This window comes from Ursus maritimus, unplaced genomic scaffold (genome assembly GCF_017311325.1).
Source record: "Ursus maritimus isolate PB19 unplaced genomic scaffold, ASM1731132v1 scaffold_30, whole genome shotgun sequence".
Taxonomy (NCBI): Eukaryota; Metazoa; Chordata; class Mammalia; order Carnivora; family Ursidae; genus Ursus; species Ursus maritimus.
Window position 1 is genome coordinate 6898661 of NW_024425564.1, and position 20825 is coordinate 6919485.

A 20825-nucleotide genomic window follows, 5' to 3' on the forward strand; every position below is an offset into this window, starting at 1 on the left:
GAATTAAGATTTATGGGATGCCGTGTAACCCTCAAGCTCTACCATTTATCTTTAACACTTGAGGCAGAATCCAGACCTACCATTTATCTTTAACACTTGAGGCAGAATCTAGACCCCCGTCCCCCACTCAGTGGATTCAGAACACTTCCTGCCTCGAATTTCCTGACCATCAGCCTCAGGGTCCTTGGGGCATCAACCACACCGGCCAACATTATTTCGGGCAAATGCCGCCCACCGTCTCCACCGCTGGGGAGAGGGTAGGGAGAAGACCCGTGTGCGCGCCCCAGGTTCATTCCTTCCCTTCAGCAGGGGTCAGACTAGCTCCAGCGCTGACACACCCGGGTCACCTTGACTACTGGGCCAAGGACCCCGTGGGAACTCTCAGCCTCCGCCATCCTGTTCCACCGAGTGAGGCGCCCACGGACGGGTGCCCAGAGAGAAGACCTGCTCGGCAAGAACCTAAAGAAAGAGGTGAGGGACGTGGAGTAGACGAGGACAAGAGAAAAAAGATGACAGTGGGAGATGATGCTAGTTTCCTTTATGCCTTTTGTTACCTGCAGTAGAGGAGGAGTTAGAAGTGGCTTAAAAACAAAAAATTCACACAGGCATTTTCTAAAGGCAACCCCAGCGCGCGCGGAGCTATTGAATCTGGAAGGATCTTCTTCCGGTCTCTTGCGCCTGCGCGCTGGCAGGGGAGAGGGCGGGAGGCCCGGGTAAGAGGGAAGCTGAGAACCGGAAGTGAAGGCAGATTCCCTCCTTCGTCGCTGTTGCCGCCGCCATATGCGCTCGCCTTGCTCAGGTAAGCTTTGGCCTTCGGTATCATCCGCCTCCATCTGCGTTTCTTTGCGGTCATCCTGTCCCATGGACTCCTGATACCCTTTCCACAGGCTATAGTCTGGTCCCTGGGGCCTAGTTGGGTCATTATTTCTATTGCTTGCATTCCTTTTCAGAGTTCTGAGGCTTTCGGGGCGGGGGGTGGGGAGAGGTAGGGATGTTAGGGGGCCCAATCCAAGATGGTGGCCCCGGCGCCATTGTGTTCCTTTTGCTCCCTGCGCCTTCGCTACGCTCCTCGTTTATCGGAGGCCCTAGCGATGGTGAGAGGCGGCGCTAGGCGTCCTCCAGTCCTGGGCATTTGCGGAGGGCGGGGCTCTTTTCACCTTCCCTGTCCTCTCTGGGTCCTCTTAATGGCCCAAGGTGGGACTAGGAGGAGGAGCTGGCTTCTGGGCCTAGTTGGACTTTTCTCATCTGGACTTACCAACTTTTATTTGGAACAATTTCCAAATGTTTATGCATGATGTCATTGTGTGATTAGCGGAAGGGAGTCTCACGCGAGGAGTAATGCAAGGGTGATGTGAGACCCTTTGCTAAAGTTTCTGTTAAAGCTGGAGCGAGTGTATCTCTCAAATAAACCTTCTTTTCCTTATTGTATGGGGAAGAGATGAATACTTTTCTGACCCAGCCATTTCTCTTACACCCCCCACCCCCCATCAATTACACAGGGATTTCTTAAGCATCAGAAGGAGATTACTGAGGAGTGGGAGGTGGATGGCAGCCACATGATGTTTTATTTTGAGAAGTGAGCGCTTTGCACAGTGATGACCTTAATCTATCACCCTTGACTGATGGCTGCTTGTTAGGGAGATTTAGGGAAAGCATAGCATTACTTTGAGGATTTTTCAGGCCTTGTCTTTATCTCATCTCCATTCTCCAGTTCCTTGTCATATTTTGCTTTTTGTTTTCTTCATTATTGTTAACTTACAGATCAGGAATTCGTATGCTGGGTCTTCCCTTCCTACTTTCTGGTTTATGCTACCCTGATCCTAATCTTATTGGGAATTTGTGTCTTAACCATATCACCTGGGACCCCTGTGTTATGTTTGTTCTTGCTTTTATGTTTTGTGATCCTGTTAGTTTTTTTTCCAGGTAAAGGTGTTATAGTTTAGGGAAGTAGGGAAGAGTGTGGAAATGGAAAAGAGGTGGTGAAAGCTCTGCTCGTGACTAATAAGTTTTTCATCTGTTTTTTTTTTCCTAGCTCTTCTATCACACACTAGGGTGTGTTTTTTTTTTTTTTAACTTGTTCAAGCCCCCCACTCTCCTTCCTTGTTTTCACTTATTCTGCGTGAACCCATCCGGAGACCCCTCCCCTTCTCCCCCTGTCGGCCCAGTTATGGCAGAGAATGATGTGGACAATGAGCTCTTGGACTATGAAGAAGATGAGGTGGAGACAGCAGCTGGGGGAGATGGGGCTGAGGCCCCTGCCAAGAAGGATGTCAAGGGCTCCTATGTCTCCATCCACAGCTCTGGCTTTCGTGACTTCCTGCTGAAGCCAGAGTTGCTCCGGGCCATTGTTGACTGTGGCTTTGAGCATCCATCAGAAGGTAAATTTCTGCCTGGCATAGAGTATTCATTAGGCTTTCTAAGGATACAAGAAACATGTGTATTAAACAGTCCCTCAGGTGATACATACTTATTTAGGCTAGATCAGGCAATAAAGGGTCAAAAACTGTTGTAGCAGTAGGAGAGATTTATACAGATTGGTTTTTCCTACATGATAACATGAAAAAGCTAGTGACTTGAAAAGCAACTTAGAGGTCTGCCATTTGTTCTTGTGACTGGTTTTTGTTCTTGTTTATTCTTTTGTCATTTAGGTTTCTAATTTTGAATTTCCGGAGAGGAGCCCATTGGACCTTTAGTCCCTCTCTGTTGAGCCAGGCCAGCTCTGGTCTCTCGAAACCTTAATGGCTGATCTAAAGTGGGTGGCTTCTGGGTCAGCTACCAAGCCCTTCAGAGTTGCAGGGTTACATGACCTAAAGCGTGGCAAGCTAAGTAGGAGAAATGACCTGGGCAGTCATTCACATGTCATGGATAGTTACAGATTAAGGAAAATAGGGACAGAGTCAGGAGCACCAAAGGTGAGCTGTTGGTAGTGCAAGAGGGTTTTTATTTTTTTAATTTTAATTTTTTTTTTAAAGATTTTATTTATCTGACAGAGAGACAGCCAGCGAGAGAGGGAACACAAGCAGGGGGAGTGGGAGAGGAAGAAGCAGGCTCCCAGTGGAGCAGGGAGCCTGATGGGGGGCTCGATCCCAGGACCCTGGGATCACGCCCTGAGCCTAAGGCAGACGCCCAACGACTGAGCCACCCAGGCGCTTCTGCAAGAGGGTTTTTATAGCAGGATGGAGGAGTGGGCACTGGAGTCAGAGGGTAAAGCAAGAAGGAACTAGGAGGGTTGTCTTTTGGGATGAATTCGATTGAGGGAGTAGAGAGGTAGAAAGGATCTGGAAATTGATAACCACTAATGAATTGAATGGTGAGAAATGGGTTTGGCATGGTTGAAAAAAGGTGGTGGAGTTATCTGGAGACTGAAGTCTAATTCATCTTTTCTCTCCCTCCACTTCTAGTCCAGCATGAGTGCATCCCTCAGGCCATTCTGGGAATGGATGTCCTATGCCAAGCCAAGTCAGGCATGGGGAAGACAGCAGTGTTTGTGCTGGCCACACTGCAACAGCTGGAGCCAGTTACTGGACAGGTACACTTGGGGGAGTGCTGTGGAAGACAGTTTGGCTAGAAATATTTGAGAAGGGTGTTTGTCTTAGCTCTGTGACGCATTCGGAGCCATGAGTGTTTGTTGCTAAGATGACCTCTGTCACCTTTGATGGCCATGGGGGATATTACGTAGTAATCGTGGGGTTAATGGTTTAGATCTCAGAGTTGAAGTCACTTATGATCTGCCAGATGTGCTTTTGTGACAGTTTGCTTCCCCAGAGGGGATAGTAATGGGATATACCGTTTGTCTCCATCTACTCCCCCCCGCCCCCCAGGTGTCTGTGCTGGTGATGTGTCACACTCGGGAGTTAGCTTTTCAGATCAGCAAGGAGTATGAGCGCTTCTCTAAATACATGCCCAACGTCAAGGTAAGCCAGGGTGAAGAGACCTGGGAGGGTGAGGGTGTGTGGGGCGTTGAAGGCATTGAAGACTTGTAGACCAGCAGTCTTCGTGTCCACAGTTGTTAAATTACCTTTATATGAAGGTCATTTACACGTAATAGCTGCTAAGTTTGTGCAAACTTTGGTGTGCAAGAGATTTACATTATAAGGTTCATTTGAATACATATTGTAACTTTGGAGATGTTTGCTCTATTCTAATTTTGGAGAAGCTTTAGTTTGCCTTGGTTTTTAACACACTGTGTTCATAAAGCTGTGCAGCAGGAGACTGCGTGAATGGTCTGTGGAGGATGCTTCCCACAATACCGCACTTTTATTTACTAGTTTATACTGACTTTGAGTGATTTCACTGTGCTGTGTTTGACAGTTTGAGAATTTTAGGGTGTGTGGCAAAAGAAGGCTGGAAGCTCCAAAATATCTCTAGTGTGGTGTGTGAATTTTGAGGATTCTTTAAAACGGCAGAAAATTGGAAGGTGTTTGGGGGCCACAACAGAATAGGCTTGCGTTTTTCCATATATAACCTTGATTTTTGGAGTGGAAATCATTTGGAAGCCTGATGGAAATGCAGATTATGTGGGTAGCACCCCAGACCTACTGAGTATGAATATGCAGTCTAACAGGATCTCCAGGTAGCACTGATGTGTATAACTTCCTACCCTCCTGCCTAGGATGTGGTGAAGAACAGTACTTTCGTTTAGATTATTGCGCTTTTCTCCTGTTACTCATTGCTTTATGTGTTGAGTCGTAGCCTTAAGCTATTTTCTTAAGAGATTTTATTTATTTATTTGAGAGAGCGAGCACGCATGAGCTGGGGTAGGGCAGAGGGAGAGGGAGAAGCAGACCCCCCTCTGAGCAGGGAGCCCCACTTGGGGCTCTATCCCAGGACCCCAAGATCATGACCTGAGCAGAGGTCAGATGCTTAACTGACTAAGCTAACCTAAAGTAGTCTTCAACTGAAATTGAAAGTAGTCTTAAAAACCGAAGTGGTAATAGCAGTATCTGTGTGGGGTAAACATGCTGGAGTAATTTAGAAGGCTTCATAATGAAAAGATTTGTGTTCTCCTATCTCTAATCGCACTTCACAGAAGGTAATCATTAGTTAACCTGTTTTTCCTTTTTTCCCTAATGGTTCTGTGGTGTCAAATATTAGGCACTGTTCTCTCATTTTATCAAATTCCAGGTGTTTTGATTTCTTTCCATGAAAGATCAGTTGGTTTATGTTATTTTGTTATATGAAAATTAATTTTAATTCTTTAAAAATAATTTAAATGCCACATATGCGTGTGTTTGTGTTTTGCGTCTCTCGCTTCTTAACGATGTCAGTGTCACTGGCATTTCCTTTCTGTCCTTCCATCGAGTGGTCTTGCTGCTGGTTGATTCTGAAAAGTTGAAAACCAGAAACAGTTGCCTTTGTTACGATTATTGAAACATTTATTGTTGGGCTCATTAGTGAGTGAGGATTGCACTTCCTCCTCTGTAGGGCCAATTCACCAGCTTATGCTGCTCAAAGGGGAATTTTTTTTAAAGTTTGTATATTTTTTAGTAATCTCTACACCCAGGTTGGGGCTCAAACCCACAATCTCAAGATCAAGAGTTGCATGCTCTTCCAGCTGAGTCAGCCAGGTGCCCCAAACAGAATATTCTTGGTGTTAAGATCAAATACAAACTGTCGTGACGTTTTCTTTTGTTTAAAATTGTGTTAAAGTGACTTGTTTGAGGTTGGGCTGGTTCTACAGAGTATCCTACCTCTGGATTTGTCTGGTTACTCCCTTAACGGTGGTGTTTTAAGGTTTTTTTTTCCCCCGTATTTCCTTTAACTGAAATATATATTTGAAACCTCAACTAATTGAAGTTAGACATTTTTGGCAAGAATTCTTGAGTTGATATGCTGTGTATCTCCTGTTCTGTTACAAACTTGGTTGTCCCATAATTAGTGATTTTAGTTTTATTGTGACAGTCTGATCCTGTGACTGATCTTCCTCTCTTTGAAACTAGAAGGCAGTTTCTGGTATCATTTGATATTGTACTAAGGCTTAGATCCTCAACAAATTATTTCCCTAATGTTTTTAGTATGGAATAATATGTTTATTTTGAATCACTAATTTCATAGGGTTTGTTCAAAAAGACGTTTAAAGATCTGAGTTCGGAGGCACCTGGGTGGCTCAGTCAGTTGAGCATCTGACTCTTGATCTTGGTTCAGGTCGTGATTTCTGGGTCGTGAGTTCACACCCTGCATTGGACTCCACAATGGGCATGGAGCCTACTGAAAGAAAGAAAGAGAGAGAGAGAGAAAGAAAGAAAGAAAAAGAAGGGAGGGAGGGAGGAAAAGAGAGAGGGAGAGAGAAAGAAAAAAGAAAGAAGGAAAGAAAGAAGGAAAGAAAGAAAGAAAGAAAGAAAAGAAAAAAATCTGAGTTTAGCTAGGAAAACTTGATATTCCATGAGCGTTTTGTGGTGCTTTGCACTCTGGTGATTTCTTGCTGTCCTTTTGTTTGTTTGTTTATAACTGCACCCAACATGGGGCTCAGACTCACAACACTGAGATCAAGAGTCACGGGCTCTGCTGATGGAGCCAGCCAGGCACCCCTTGCTGTCCTCATTCTTAGAATGAGGTCTGGCCATAGCACCAGGGGAAGGAAGATGATTAAGTCAGAAGAAAATGCTAGTCCTGACTGTCCTGATTTGCCACATAACTTTGGGCAAGTCACTTTTGTTTCTTAGCTTCAGCGTTTGGGGAACATAATAATTTTAAATTGGGTGACCTTTGATGTTACTTCTAACTTTGAAACGTTCTAAGAATTCGTTCAGATGAAATTGAAAGGATGGGAACTGTGGGGAGATTGGACTCTTTCCTTGTGAGACACTGTTTTCTCCTGGGTTACTACAGGTCGCGGTGTTTTTTGGTGGTCTGTCTATCAAGAAGGATGAAGAGGTGCTGAAGAAGAACTGCCCGCATATTGTTGTGGGGACCCCTGGCCGCATCCTCGCCCTGGCTCGGAATAAGAGCCTCAATCTCAAACACATTAAACACTTTATCTTGGATGAATGTGATAAGATGCTTGAACAGCTCGGTGAGTGGTGGTGCTGGCAGGGGCTAGTGACCTGGGAGTTGCCCTTCGGAGCCAAATGATGTTTATTTGATACAGGAGCACTTCAGTGCCAGGACGACTCTTAATCTATCACCCATGACTGATGGCTCTGGCTCCCCTCTTGGTTTTATTAGGCTTTTTGAGTGACCTTGGTGATCGGGGGGAATAGTGTTTTGTTCTTCCTTTCTGTGATGGAGGGTTCCTTTTCTATGAGAGGAGTGACTTTGCAGATTTTAGACATCAGTCACACCACTGTTCTTTCCTGTATAGCTTTTTATGCTGGGTGTCCGGGGAGGTAATAAACTGAAGGAGGAAGACCATTTACTCTCTGGCGTCCTCCGCGTAGCACATATCAGAATTTATAGCTGAATAGACCTGAGGATTAATGTGGAGAGTTTATAGGATTTTCTGTAATCCAGTATGCCACAAGAAAGGAAAACTGTCTGTAAGAACTCATATTTAATAAATGAGAGAGTGGGGATGGACATAGTCCCAGGGATAAGTTGTTCCAAATGATCTTCGGCTATTATAGATGATGAGCCATAGGTGGGCTTCAGGTAGGGAGATCTCAGTTACCTGGCGGATAGAAAGTGTGATCCAGAGGAAGCAGGGAATGGACTCTGGCAGCTAGATGTAATTAGGTGTGCAGTATTTGTGGGAAGCTGGGGCGTGGGGAGAAGGTAGGGAGAAGGGCCTTGTAAAGCATTTCTCAAGGGTTTTAGGCTTGCAAGCCTCTGCAGTGGGCTTCATCTCCATATTATAATTGTGAGATTTGGGATTTTGTCGTCATCTTGCCTAGTGAAAACACAAAGCTGGAATCTGTATCCCAAGTCTTTATTTCAAATTCCATTGTGTTACTTCCATTGTGTTAACTGCAGTGGATGTGGTCTTCTGGTGGTTCAAGTGAATAGAGTACCTGAGACCAATCTTGATCTGTGAAATGAATCTTGCTTACCTATCTCCAGCAATCTTGACCTCATTGGGGAGGCAGTCTCCGCTCTCTGTCTATGACATATGCTTCTTTTCTCCTATGATTCTTTTCCTTTTTCTTGTAGACATGCGTCGGGATGTCCAGGAAATTTTTCGCATGACCCCCCATGAGAAGCAGGTCATGATGTTCAGTGCTACCTTGAGCAAAGAGATCCGTCCTGTCTGCCGCAAGTTCATGCAAGACGTAAATACCCTTCTACCTTCTCTCCCTCCACTCCCCGCCCACTGCCTCCTCCCCTTCCGCGCCCTCTTCCTCCAGACTCCCTTGTCCTTCAAATGCCAAGAAGGGGGCACGTGCCCATCTGGGAGTGATGACTCCTTGAAGAGACACACAGAGGCAGAGACAGCTAGTGTTAGGGTCTGCGCGGGCGCCAGGGAAACTCCGGAAGACTTGGTCGGGTTAACTTGAGAGCGGGTAGTGTTCGACCTTTTTTTTTTTTTTCCATCACAGCATTTTTGAACCTCTTCTTCCTTTTTGGGGGAGGGCAAAATTTTCTGCCCTACCACCCACTCATCGTCTCCTACATACCCCTTTACAGCCACGCACCCTCAAGGTGGCATCGAGCAGACAGTTGGAGCCTTCTGCTCCCCAAAACTCATAACCTCCCGGTGGCAGGAGAGCAAGAGAGGGACAGACAGATGGCAGGGCATGTCCAAAAGAAGAGCAAACAGCACAAATGAATCCGCTCCCTCCCCACCTCCAGGGGTGGGGGCCTTTGGCACCTCAGTCCCCGATCCCTTACTCCTTCCCATCCATACCTCCTCGCACCCATCCGGAATCTCGGTTGATGTGAGCCGGCAGCGGAGAAGCACCGTGGAGCGGCGGGGGAAATGCGGACGGCACCCAGCGGTGGATGGCGGCAGCGGAGGCCGCGGGGAAACCTGACCAGGAAGCTGAGGACCAAACCAGCCTCTTTTTCCGTTCCCGGTTTTTTTCCTGAATCCAAGGCGTGCCGTGCTCCCCATCCCCCCCATATGTGTTGGGGGGAGGGGTGTCCTGAAAGGGGGGGTAGATTTTTTTTTTCTTTTTTAAAACAATTTTTTAATATTCAAAGGAGAGGGATGTGGGAAAGGTAAAGTGAGGACCTCCACTTGGATGTAACCAGGTGGGTGTTAGGGTTTGGGGCTAGACGGGGCCTGTTGTATGAACAGTGCAGTGTGTTCTCTCCCCATCCTGTACTGCTCCTTCCCATGGGGTGTTAACTAGCTATATTTGGGGCTAGGATTACATTTGAAGAGGCCATGGAACTTCTTGAAAAGCCTGCCTTTGCTAGCCTACTTTCTGGGATCGGGCTTCTGGTTTTCTCCTGTGCCACACATCCTTTCCTGAAATCTTGGACCCTGGGTGTTCATGCTAATTATGTCCCCAGGTTAGTGAAGAGTGCTAGGAAATTTGGACTCAGGAGTTGAGTCTTGTGTCCATTTATATATTTTATGCTACCTTCCTCCCCTTCAAGGGTTTTGTGTGTGTGCGTGTGTGTGGTAGTGGTGTGTTTTTGTTTTTTTAAGATGAACGTGTATCTGCTGCTCTGAATTTGTTCCTCACACCATTTACTGGTACCATCCCTGTAACACTAGAGTTGGTTTGACTCTTATTTCAGAGACCAGTGCCATCTAAACTGTCCCTTGTGGTCTGAGGGCAAGTTGTTACTCATCTTGAGTAACTTTTGCTTCTCTTCTGTGGCATTTTTGAGACCGTCCATTGTAGCATTCTGATCTTAACAGATATCCACCCTCCTGATGTGGGTCTGATTCTCTTAGTAGTTTTGTGTTGTTTTTTAGAGATTGATTGACTGATTTGAGAGAGCGCGCGCATAATCAGGTGGAGGGGCAGAGGGGGAGGGAGAGACAGACTCCCCCTGAAGAAGGAGCCTGATATGGGGCTTTATCCAAGGACCCTGAGATCATCACCTGAGCCGAAGGGAGACCCACTGAGCCACCCAGGCACCCCCTGACACTCTCAGTTGAGAGAATACTCAAATGGAGCAATCCCTGTCTTCCCGCCTGTATTTTTACAACCAGCTCTGGTGGAGTTACTCTGACCTTGGGTCACCCTGTCCTACCAATTCCCAGGCGTATGGATCACATTCTCCCTTTGGGGATCATCTCCCACTGTTTTCTTTCCTCTGCCACCTCCCTTTGAGGTAATGGCATCTTGCCATTGGGTGGTCTCACTGTTCCTTTTCCTCCCTGCAAAGTTCCCTTCCTGTGACAGTTTGAGGTTGGGCAGTCTTAAAACTCATCTGATAGGAAAGAAATTAGAGCTAATGTGGAAGAGCCCATATTAAGATGGGGGTATTTTTGGGTGTGTGGTGGGGTTTTCAGTCTTCTCTTCTCCCCATCCCCCCATGGGGTGTATTGGAGATCAAGTTCCTCCACCCCCCCAGGTTTAACCCCCCCACTCTGCCCTCCTCCCGTTCCCCACCCCCTACTCCCCCCTCCCCCCCCAGCCAATGGAGATCTTCGTGGATGATGAGACGAAGCTGACGCTGCACGGGTTGCAGCAGTACTACGTGAAACTGAAGGACAACGAGAAGAACCGGAAGCTCTTTGACCTTCTCGATGTCCTTGAGTTCAATCAGGTCAGTTGTTCAAGGTCCAGTAGGGGGACGACCACGTCTCCAACTGTAGCAGAAACCTGGTTAAGTACCCTTTTATTGAGGATAGTACATACGTGATGTGAGAAGAATGGTGGAGAAATTTTCTTTAAATGAGATCCTTTTAAATGAGAATTTAAATATAAGTGAGAGCTGCATTTCTGTTCTGTGGCTGTCACAGCCAGGTATTCAGTAAAGAAAAAGCTCAATAAAGAAAATCCTTGAGGGGATTTCATAAGCTTGTGGAAGTTCCAAAATATCTTGGGTTGGTTAGGTTCTTTAAATTTGTTTCTTCTCGTGCTATTTACCGAGAAGAAATGTTCCATCACCTTACCTGTTGTGTGGTTTATTTGCACCAAAAACTTTCTAAAATTAAGGTAGGTTGCTTATGTTTATTTCTGATGAGCAGAAAATACTGGTCGCGATCTTTCCAGACTTCAGTTTTACTTTTTATCACTTTCTCATTTTTACTGTTAGCCTCGTTTTTGTCTCCCAGCATACCTGGTAGTTTTGGTTTCTGTGCTCTGCGCCTTCTCTGCGGCATGTCTGCTCGGGAAGAACCAGAGCTGAGTAAGAAAGGCTAAGTTGTATTTAGAACAGAAGAGGAATATGTGATGGCGATTTGAAGGAATTTGTTAAGAAGAGTGTAGTTACTGAGAACTCTTCTCGCACATGATCTCTCACACATCCCACACGGACCCACATCACCTAACTGTCACACACCCAGGTGGTGATCTTTGTGAAGTCTGTGCAGCGTTGCATTGCCCTGGCCCAGCTCCTGGTGGAGCAGAACTTCCCAGCCATTGCCATCCACCGAGGGATGCCCCAGGAGGAGAGGTGAGTCAGAGATGGAAGGATGTTCTGTGTTCTTGGGAAGGAAAAGAGACCGTTGAGAGAAGGGACTCAACATTTTTCTAATTTCCTTTCTCACAAAGGCTTTCTCGGTATCAGCAGTTTAAAGATTTTCAACGACGAATTCTTGTGGCTACCAACCTATTTGGCCGAGGCATGGATATTGAGCGGGTGAACATTGCCTTCAACTATGACATGCCTGAGGATTCCGACACCTACCTGCATCGGGTAAGCTCCACACCCACACGGGTATCCCAGTGTTCCCTCCTGCTCCCTGATTTTCTGTGTCTTCATACCCGACATTCTCACCCCTCCTTTTGGGTGTCTTCCTACTTGGGAATCTTCCCAGTGCTACCCTCTCTCTCTCTCTCTCTCTCTCTCTCTCTCTCTCTCTCTCCAGGTGGCCCGAGCAGGTCGGTTTGGCACTAAGGGCTTGGCCATCACGTTTGTGTCAGATGAAAATGACGCCAAGATCCTCAACGATGTGCAGGATCGCTTTGAAGTCAATATTAGTGAGCTGCCCGATGAGATAGACATTTCCTCCTACAGTGAGTATGGATCTCAGGAAACTGGCTCCTCAACTCTTCAGAGTCTCCTTGTTCCCTAGTGTGTTTGTCTTAAATCTCATTATGTACGTAAGGTTTTCTGGTGCCTAACAGGCACTTGAGGAGTTCGTGTCCCCTGATCTTGATGCCCCTGTTGGGATGTTTAGTTGACCTGTAGGTTTCTTTCTCTTGACGAACTTTATCTTTCCCCACCCCCAGCCTATCCTCTGCACCCACAGACTGCAGACCTCTGCACGTATGGGGGCGGGTGGTGGTTCTGCCAGCCCTGCCTTTTCCGTGTCTTGTCCTAATTGTGCCATGTTTTCTCTCCAGTTGAACAGACGCGGTAGAGGACTCACCCACCCATTTTGGAATGTGACAGTCTGTCCCTCTTCAGGAGATGACAGCAGGCATGGGGTGAAGGAGACACTACTGCCACCTGCCCCTGACATCCCCCACCCCCACCCCATGGCGTCCCCCTTTTGCATCACCACCACTCCTAAACCCCTATTTCCTGAATTGTCTGAATTTTTTTAACAAAACTAAAAAACATATGTGTCTGTGGTGTCTGTAAGTGCTTCATCCCTTTATTGAATTTGGGGTGAGGTTAGGCCACGATTGAGTGTATATTCCTATAAGGACTGTGTGCCCTGCCGTGGGGTCCAGGTCAATGCGGAGGGGTCAGGGGGGAGGGCGATGTGACCAAGAATGCAGAGGCCATGGCTCCTTGCTACTTCCAATTTCTGCCCTTTGTGGAGGTGTCTTCCATTTTCCCTAGTGGCCTGGGAGGGGTTGGGACTTTTCTGGCCCAGAGGCCCAGTGTGGGTGGTGTGTAGCGTTTCCAGTGTTGGAAGGTAACGTGGGAACTGGTGGAAAGCTTAGGCATCTCCTAGGCTCTCTCGGTGTCTCCTCATCTGTTCCTTCAGCTTCTGGATCTTGAGCACCAGGGCCTGGGCTTCCCAAGCCCCTTCTTGCCCTTCCAGTAGGGCCTGGTACAGCTCCAGCTGCTGCTCCAGCAACTCCTCGGCTTGGGCCAGCTCAGCTGTGGGGCGGGGCCTGGGATCCTGAGTGAGGCGGGCAGAGGGGAGGGAGCATCAGCCTGGGCTGGGGGGGGGGCTGAGGCCCGCTGGAGGTCAGTTCTGCCTCTCACCTTTCAACTCCATTATATTAAGGTCATCTGTACTGTGAAGCCAAGGTAGCTTCTGGTCTTAGGCATAAGCCTCTGGGGGGCAGTTTGCTGCTCAGGGGTTATAACTGGACTTGTACAAGGAAGGATATGGAGAGGAGATGACTGGCTCTCCCTCCCCCCACTAAGAAATAATTAACTGTTAAGTGAGGGGAAATTCCTGTCCAAGGACTTCATGGACTCTGCAGTGAGGGAGGGCTGTGGGGAGAGGGAGCCCTGAGGTCTAGAGAGGGGTGGGGGTGGGGAAGGTGCTGGGGATCTGGGAGTTGGAACTAGGCCAAGAGCTCTGGGGGTGGGGGTGGTATCTACTGGGAGCAGGTCCATGACACAAGATTGAAGGGATTCCTTCACCTTCCTCCCCCCACCCTCTGCCCCAACTCGTGGTGCCACTTACCCTTGGAGATGACCTTATCTTCCCGCTGCATGTGGAGCTGGTCTGCTCTTCTGTGCTTGCCTTCGGGCTCTGGGAGCAGCACCTCCAGGAGCCCTGGGGAGCCAGGGGCCAGGAAGGCAGGAGGAAGCGACGGCAGCAGCATGAGAGCCAGGGCAGAGGGAGTACCATGGCTGGTGTAGCAGGGAACGGTCTGAACTGCCCAACAGCCACCAGGAACTGGCTCCTTCTCTCCAGGCCTTGGCCTCGCTTCAGTAACTGGCCCTGCCCAGGGCACTGCCCCTACCTTTACCTCCCTCCCAACCTGGCCCCAGACAGAGTCTTCCTTATGTGAAAAAATTCCTGCCAGTTGAGGCAGAACTTGCTTTATTTATTTTAAAAGATTTTATTTATTTATTGAAGTGAGCAGAGGGGAGAGGGAGAACCAGGCTCCCCGCTGAGCAGGGCTCCTGGGATCATGACCTGAGCTGAAGTCAGATGCTTAACCAACTGAGGCACCCAGGCACCCCAGGCAGAACTTGCTTTAGGACACTGGTGCCCAGCCTAAGTCTTGTCTTTTTCTTAGCACTATGCCTTCTCATTTGTCTCAAATATGCAAGGTACAAGTTACATTGCTGGTGTGCAGGAAACTGGCTCAGAAGGGTTTCATTCAGGACTCGGTCCGCAGCTGGTTTGTGGAAAAGCCTGGAGGATTCATGCCCAGCTGACTTGAAAGCTCATAGCTGTTGACCTGGCTCAAGTATTGATCACCCCTTTATTTCCACTTTTTCCTTCTTGGTGGCCCAGAATGACATTCCTTCTTGTCTGCATTGCATGTTGTAGGGTTTTGCGTTCTCTGGTAGTTGAGGGCACTGTTGTGTCATTGTACCCTTGGCTCCTGAAAAGACTGTGACACTGGTAACAGGTTTCAAGCTTTGTTGAACTCACGAGCCCTCACTTTAATCTGTAGTAGAACAAAAGCTCTGTTCACTCACGGTGTGTGTGTGTTGTGAACCTCCTGTGTGGGCGTTGGCCTTGCCACAGCATGTTCTGAACCGTCCTGTGGCTGGAGCACCGCTGCATCCCTGTGGGTGGAGGTGGCTCAGAAGGGAGTGAGTGGTCCCAGTTTTGATCATCTGGGAGAAAGGTAGCCCCTCAGACAGAAAAAAGTATCTCAGAAAACAAGATGGCTGGAGAGCGGGCAGTTGCTAACCAGCTCACTATCTTTGTGACATCATGCTGAATGTGGAGGGAAGAGGGCCTCTGCCATAGCATGGGGATCCAGGAACCAGGGAGGGTGATCTCCCTGGAGGTCAGTGGCTCTCAAACTTGGCGGGGGTGCTGCTGAAGCACCTTTAGATGGGGCGAAACACCCCACATTCCCCATTAGCTGACATGTTCTCACTTTTCAGTGGAAAAAGAACCAAGAACTTCAGTAGGATTTTGGGGGAAGAGAAGCTTTCTCATGTTTCTTAGCGATAGGGTATGCATGATTTATATGTGATTTGCAGTATATGCATGGCTTAAAGTCTTAATTATTGGAACATAAGAGGCCCAAACTAATGTTGTTACGGTTGTGGGAAACGATCCAGTATAAGGTTAAACAGTTTACAGGCAATTAATATTGAAGCTAAACTCACCACATCGATGAATTAAAATCAAGATTTGTAGCCGTTAAGAAAATACAGCAAATGACACTTCTGTAAGGCAATCTAAATGAGGCACTAATGAAGTATCCTTCCCGAAAACTAGGCATTTCTACCATCTGAGTTTCTGTTGTAGGTTATGAACTCCAAAACGGACTAGCCTCCCAATAATTCACAGTAGGTAGTCCTAAAGCACAAGTTAAAGTAGTCTGTGGATTGAGGTTTGGTTCGTCTGTGAGAATTGATACAAAGGGAAGGCTGCTGTTTGAGTCAGTTCTAATGCACTGGATAAGGTTTGGATCTCATAATCACGGAAGTGAAGGAGTGAAGATAAACATATAAGCCAGACACTTAACTTCATGTTACTGTATGTTTTTGTTATTCCTAGGTATTTTGTGTCTTTTAAAAAGAATTTTTTTTATTCATTTGAGAGAGAGCACATGTGAGAGAGCATGAGGTGAGGGGAGGGGCAGAGGGAGGGGGAGGGGCAGAGGGAGAAGGAGAAGCTGACTCCCTGATGCAAGGCTCATCCCAGGACCCTGAGATCATGACCTGAGCTGAAGACAGACACTTAACTGACTGAGCCACCCAGGCACCCCTCTCACAGTGTCTTACTAGAGTCTCCCGCCTCCTTTAAGAAAAGGGTTTATGTCTAATAGACACTTAATCAAATGAGAGTTGGGCCTGGTTTCTTCAGGAGAAGCCTGGTTTTCAGCCAGAGACAAACAGGATTATGGGAAACACCATCCACAAGGTCAAAGGGCTGCAGAGCTTCCTGAGGCCAATATGCTGATCCTGCATCCAACCCAGTGGGTTGGCAGGACTGAGGTGACTGACATAAATTACTGTACCTTCATATGACACTCTTGTGGAGCTGGGTCCTTAGAAATACTGAAGTCCACTGAACCTGCCGGGCAATTTTTGTTCTTGTCGTAGGTGACCCTTACGGTAACCTTTCAAGAGAGCTTTCTCATTTCACTTTTTTTTTCCATGTGGATGTCCACTTGTTCCAGCACTGTTTGTTGAAAGACTACCTTTTCTCCATTATATGGCCTTTGCTTCCATGTGAAAAATCAGCTGACTATATTTATGTGGGTCTATTTCTGGGTTTTCTATTCTGTTCTATTAGTCTACTTGTTTTTTCACCAGTACTGTATACACTGTTTTTAATTTTTTTTTTCATTTTATTTATTCATTTGAGAGAGAGACAGTGACAGTGACATCGAGCACGAGCGAGCACAAGCTGGTAGAAGAGGGAGAAGCAGGCTCCCCACTGAGCAGGGAGCCCAACACGGGGCTCAATTCCAGGACCCTGGGATCATCACCTGAGCCAAAGGCAGACACTTAACTGACTTAGCCACCCAGGTGCCCTACACTGTCTTGATTACTATAGCTTTATAATGAGTCTTGAAGTCATGTAGTATCAATCCTCTAGCTCTGTGTCCTTATGGTAGACTGGCTATTCTGGCTCTTTTGCCTCTCCATATAAACTTTAGAATCACCTTGTCAATATCTACAAAATAACTTGCTGAGATTTTGAATGGGATTGAGTTAAATTTAAAGATCAAGTTGGGAAGAACTGATGTCTTGACAATATCAGGTCTTCCTATCCATGAATATAGAATATCTTCTCATTTATTTAGTTCTTTGATTTCGTTGTTTTTTTTAAATTTTTGATTTTTATTTAAATTCAATTAATTAACATATAGCTTATTATTAGTTTCAGAGGTAGAGGTCAGTGATTCATCAGTCTTACATAATACCCAGTGCTCATAACATCAAGTGCCCTCCTTAATGTCCATCCCCCAGTGGCCCCATCCCTTCACCCCCTCCCCTCCAGCAACCCTTAGTTTGTTTCCTGTGATTAAGAGTCTCTTACGGTTTGTCTCCCTCTCTGATTTCATCTTGTTTTATTTTTCCTCTTCCCTATGATCCTGTTCCACAAATGAATGAAATTATATGATAATTATCTTTCTCTGATCGACTTATTTCACTTAGCACAATATCCTCTAGTTCCATCCATGTCATTGCAAATGGCAAGATTTCATTTTTTTGGTGGCTGAGAAATATTCCATTGTGTGTGTGTGTGTGTGTGTGTATACATACACACCACATCTTTTTTTTTTTTTTTTAAGATTTTATTTATTTATTCGACAGAGAGACAGCCAGCGAGAGAGGGAACACAAGCAGGGGGAGTGGGAGAGGAAGAAGCAGGCTCATAGTGGAGGAGCCTGATGTGGGGCTCGATCCCAGAACACCGGGATCACGCCCTGAGCCGAAGGCAGACGCTTAACCACTGTGCTACCCAGGCGCCCCCACACCACATCTTCTTTATCCATTCCTCTGTTGATGGACATCTCTGCTCTTTCCACGGTTTGGCTGTTGTGGACATTGCTGCTATAAACATTGGGGTGCAGGTGCCCCTCCGCATCACTACATTTGTATTTTTGGGGCAAATACCTAGTAGTACAACTGCTGGGTTGTAGGGTAGCTCTATTTTCAATTTTTTGAGGAACCTCCATACTGTTTTCCAGAGTGGCTGTACCAGCTTGCACTCCTACCAACAGTGTAAGAGGGTTCCCCTTTCTTCACATCCTAGTCAACATCTGTTGTTTCCTGACTTGTTAATTTTAGCCATTCTGACTGGTGTGAGGTGGTATCTTATTGTGGTTTTGATTTGTATTTCCCTGATGCCAAGTGATGTTGCATTTTTTTATGTGTCTGTTGACCATTTCTATATTTTCCTCGGAGAAATATTTGTTCATGTCTTCTGCCCATTTCTTAATTGGTTTTTTGTTCTTTGGGTGTTGAGTTTGGTAAGTTCTTTATAGATCTTGGATACTAGCCCTTTATCTGATAAGACATTTGCAAATATCTTCTGCCAATTTGTCAGTTGTCTTTTGGTTTTGTCGACTGCTTCCTTTGCTGTGCAAAAGTTTTTTGCCTTTGGTTCCCTTGCCTTTGGAGATGTGTCTAGTAAGAAGTTACTGCAGCTGAGGTCACAGAGGTTGCTGGCTGTGTTGTCCTCTAGGATTTTGATGGATTCCTGTCTCACATTTGGGTCCTTCATCCATTTTGTGTCTATTTTTGTGTATGGTGTAAGGAAATGGTCCAGTTTCATTTTTCTGCGTGTGGCTCTCCAATTTTCCCAACACCATTTGTTGAGGAGACTGTCTTTTTTTCCATTGGATGTTCTTTCCTGCTTTGTTGAAGATTAGTTGACCATAGAGTTAAGGGTCCATTTCTGGGTTCTCAATTCTATTCCATTGATCTATGTGTCTGTTTTTGTGCCAGTACCATACTGTCTTGATGATTACAGCCTTGTAATAGAGCTTGAAGTCTGGAATTGTGGTGCCACAGCTTTGTTTTTCTTTTTCAACATTCCTTAAGCTATTCAGGTTCTTTTCTGGTTCCATACAAGTTTTAGGAATATTTGTTCCATTTCTGTGAAAAAAGTTAATGGTATTTTGATAGGGATTGCATTGAATATATGGATTGTTCTAAGTAACATAGACATCTAACAATATTTGTTCTTCCAATCCATGAGCATGGAACATTTTTCCATTTCTTTGTGTCTTCCTCAATCTCTTTCATGAGTGTTCTATAGTTTTCTGAGTACAGATCCTTTGCCTCTTTGGTTCGGTTCTTTGATTTCTTTCATCAGAGTTTTGTCAACTTCCACTTGTTCATTGCTAGTATGCAGATGGTCCCTGACTTACTATGGTTTGATTTCCAATTTTTTTACTTTAACACATTCAGTAGAAAGCATAATTCAAATTTTGAATTTTGATCTTTTCCCAGGCTAGTGATGTAGTAAATACTCTCTTGTGATTCCGGGCAGCAACAGTGAGCCACAGCTCTCAGACGTGTAATTGTGAGGGTAAACAACCAATACACTTACAACCATTCTGTACCCATACAACTATCCTGTTTTTTGCTTTCAGTATAGTATTCAAGAAGTTACATATTTTATTTAACACTTTTTAAAAAGTTTTTATTTACGTAAGTAATCTCTACACCCAACATGGGGTTCAAACTCATGACCCTGAGATCAAGAGTCACATGCTCTTCTGACTGAGCCCCTCAAACTTTATTATGCCCCTCAACACTTTATTATAAATTTGTCCCAGTGTGAGATAATTTTGCCCAAGTGTAGGCTAATGGAAGTGTTCTGAGTATGCTTAAGGTAGGCTAGACTTAGCTATTGTGTTTGGTAGGTTACGTGTGTTAAATGAATTTTTTATCAAAACCACAATGAGGGGATGCCTGAGTGGCTCAGTTGGTTAAGCGTCTGCCTTTGGCTCAGGTCATGATCCCAGGATCCTGGGATTGAGTCCCTGCACCCTGCATTGGGCTCCTTGCTCAACAGGGAGCCTGCTTCTCCCTCTGCCTGCTCTGCCTGCTGCTCCCCCTGCCTGTGTGCTCTCTCTCTCTCTCTTTCTGACAAATAAATAAATAAAATCTTAAAAAACCCCACAATGAGATACCACCTCACACCAGTCAGAATGGCTAAAATTAGTAAGTCAGGGAACAGCATATGTTGGAGAGGATGTAGAGAGAGGGCACTGTTGGTGGGAATGCAAGCTGGTACAGCCACTCTGGAAAACAGTATGGAGGTTCCTCAAAAAATTGAAAATAGAGCTACCCTAGACCCAGGCAGTTGCACGACTAGGTATCTGCCCCAAAGGTACAAATGTAGTGATCCGGAGGGGCACCTGCACCCCAATGTTTATAGCAGCAATGTCCACAACAGCCAAACCGTGGAAAGAGCAGAGATGTCCATCAACAGAGGAATGGATAAAGAAGATGTGGTATATATATACAATGGGATATTAGCCGTCAAAAAAATGAAATCTTGCCATTTGTAATACGTGGATGGAACTAGAGGGTATTGCGCTAACTGAAATAAGTCCGTCAGAGAAAGATAATTATCATATGATTTCACTCATATGTGGAACTTTAGAAACAAAACAGGATCATAGAGGAAGAGAAGAATAAATAAAACAAGGCGAAGTCAGAGAGGGAGACAAACCGTAAGAGACTCTTAATCATAGGAAACAAACAGGGTTGCTGGAGGGGAGGGGGGTACAGGGATGGGGTCACTGGGGGACGGACATTGAAAAAAAGACTTAAAAAAAAAAAGCCAAAAAAAAAAGGCATTTTTGACTTAACAGTATTTTCAAATTATGGGCTTACTGAGGCATAACCCTGTTGTAAGCTGAGGATCTACAGAGGAAAGTGATTGGCTTATATATTAACCTCATATCCTACAACCTTGCTATAATCGCTTGTTGTTAGTTCCAGGAATTTTTATTGTTGTTGATTCTTTGGATTTTCTGCATAGAGGATCATGCCATCTTTTTTTTTTTTTTAAGGTTTTATTTATTTATATGGCAGAGAGAGAGACAGCCAGCGAGAGAGGGAACACAAGCAGGGGGAGTGGGAGAGGAAGAAGCAGGCTCTCCCAGCAGAGGAGCCCAATGTGGGGCTCGATCCCAGGACCCCAGGATCACACCCCAAGCCGAAGGCAGACGCTTAATGACTGAGCCACCCAGGCGCCCCGAGGATCATGCCATCTGTCAACAAACCCAGTTTTATTTCTCCCTTCC

The 20825-nt window shown here is 46.0% G+C and overlaps 2 protein-coding genes and 2 non-coding genes across 4 annotated transcripts; 3 read left to right on the forward strand and 1 right to left on the reverse strand.

Moving 5' to 3' along the window:
* Positions 1 to 1551: 1551 nt before the first annotated feature.
* LOC121106130 lies at positions 1552 to 1628 on the forward strand. The gene has a single exon (XR_005838880.1). It is a non-coding gene; the product is annotated as a small nucleolar RNA SNORD83 (small nucleolar RNA).
* Positions 1629 to 2032: 404 nt separating this feature from the next.
* Positions 2033 to 12566, forward strand: DDX39B (DExD-box helicase 39B). The gene is made up of 10 exons (XM_040644866.1): positions 2033 to 2378; positions 3402 to 3529; positions 3822 to 3914; positions 6829 to 7012; positions 8086 to 8204; positions 10471 to 10602; positions 11345 to 11454; positions 11553 to 11697; positions 11870 to 12017; positions 12348 to 12566. The coding sequence occupies exons 1-10, from the start codon at positions 2168 to 2170 to the stop codon at positions 12362 to 12364; spliced, it is 1287 nt and encodes a 428-aa protein (XP_040500800.1). The 5' UTR covers positions 2033 to 2167; the 3' UTR covers positions 12365 to 12566.
* On the forward strand, positions 7063 to 7139 carry LOC121106131. Its single transcript, XR_005838881.1, has one exon. It is a non-coding gene; the product is annotated as a small nucleolar RNA SNORD83 (small nucleolar RNA).
* Positions 12567 to 12581: 15 nt separating the features above from the next.
* Positions 12582 to 13882, reverse strand: MCCD1 (mitochondrial coiled-coil domain 1). The gene is made up of 2 exons (XM_008711931.2): positions 13595 to 13882; positions 12582 to 13078 (listed from the first exon to the last, which is right to left on the reverse strand). Exons 1-2 carry the CDS (start codon positions 13760 to 13762, stop codon positions 12893 to 12895), a joined length of 354 nt encoding a protein of 117 aa, XP_008710153.1. The 5' UTR covers positions 13763 to 13882; the 3' UTR covers positions 12582 to 12892.
* Between the last annotated feature and the right edge of the window lie 6943 nt (positions 13883 to 20825).

Bases quoted from the DNA above. Each gene is read 5' to 3' on its own strand.
- MCCD1 (XM_008711931.2), bottom strand. From the start codon at position 13,762: ATGGTACTCCCTCTGCCCTGGCTCTCATGCTGCTGCCGTCGCTTCCTC. The intron at 13,079-13,594 runs GTAAGTGGCACC...CGCCTCACTCAG, and splicing joins AGATAAGGTCATCTCCAAGG to GATCCCAGGCCCCGCCCCAC.
- DDX39B (XM_040644866.1), top strand. From the start codon at position 2,168: ATGGCAGAGAATGATGTGGACAATGAGCTCTTGGACTATGAAGAAGAT. The intron at 3,530-3,821 runs GTACACTTGGGG...CCCGCCCCCCAG, and splicing joins TGGAGCCAGTTACTGGACAG to GTGTCTGTGCTGGTGATGTG. The intron at 11,455-11,552 runs GTGAGTCAGAGA...TTTCTCACAAAG, and splicing joins GGGATGCCCCAGGAGGAGAG to GCTTTCTCGGTATCAGCAGT.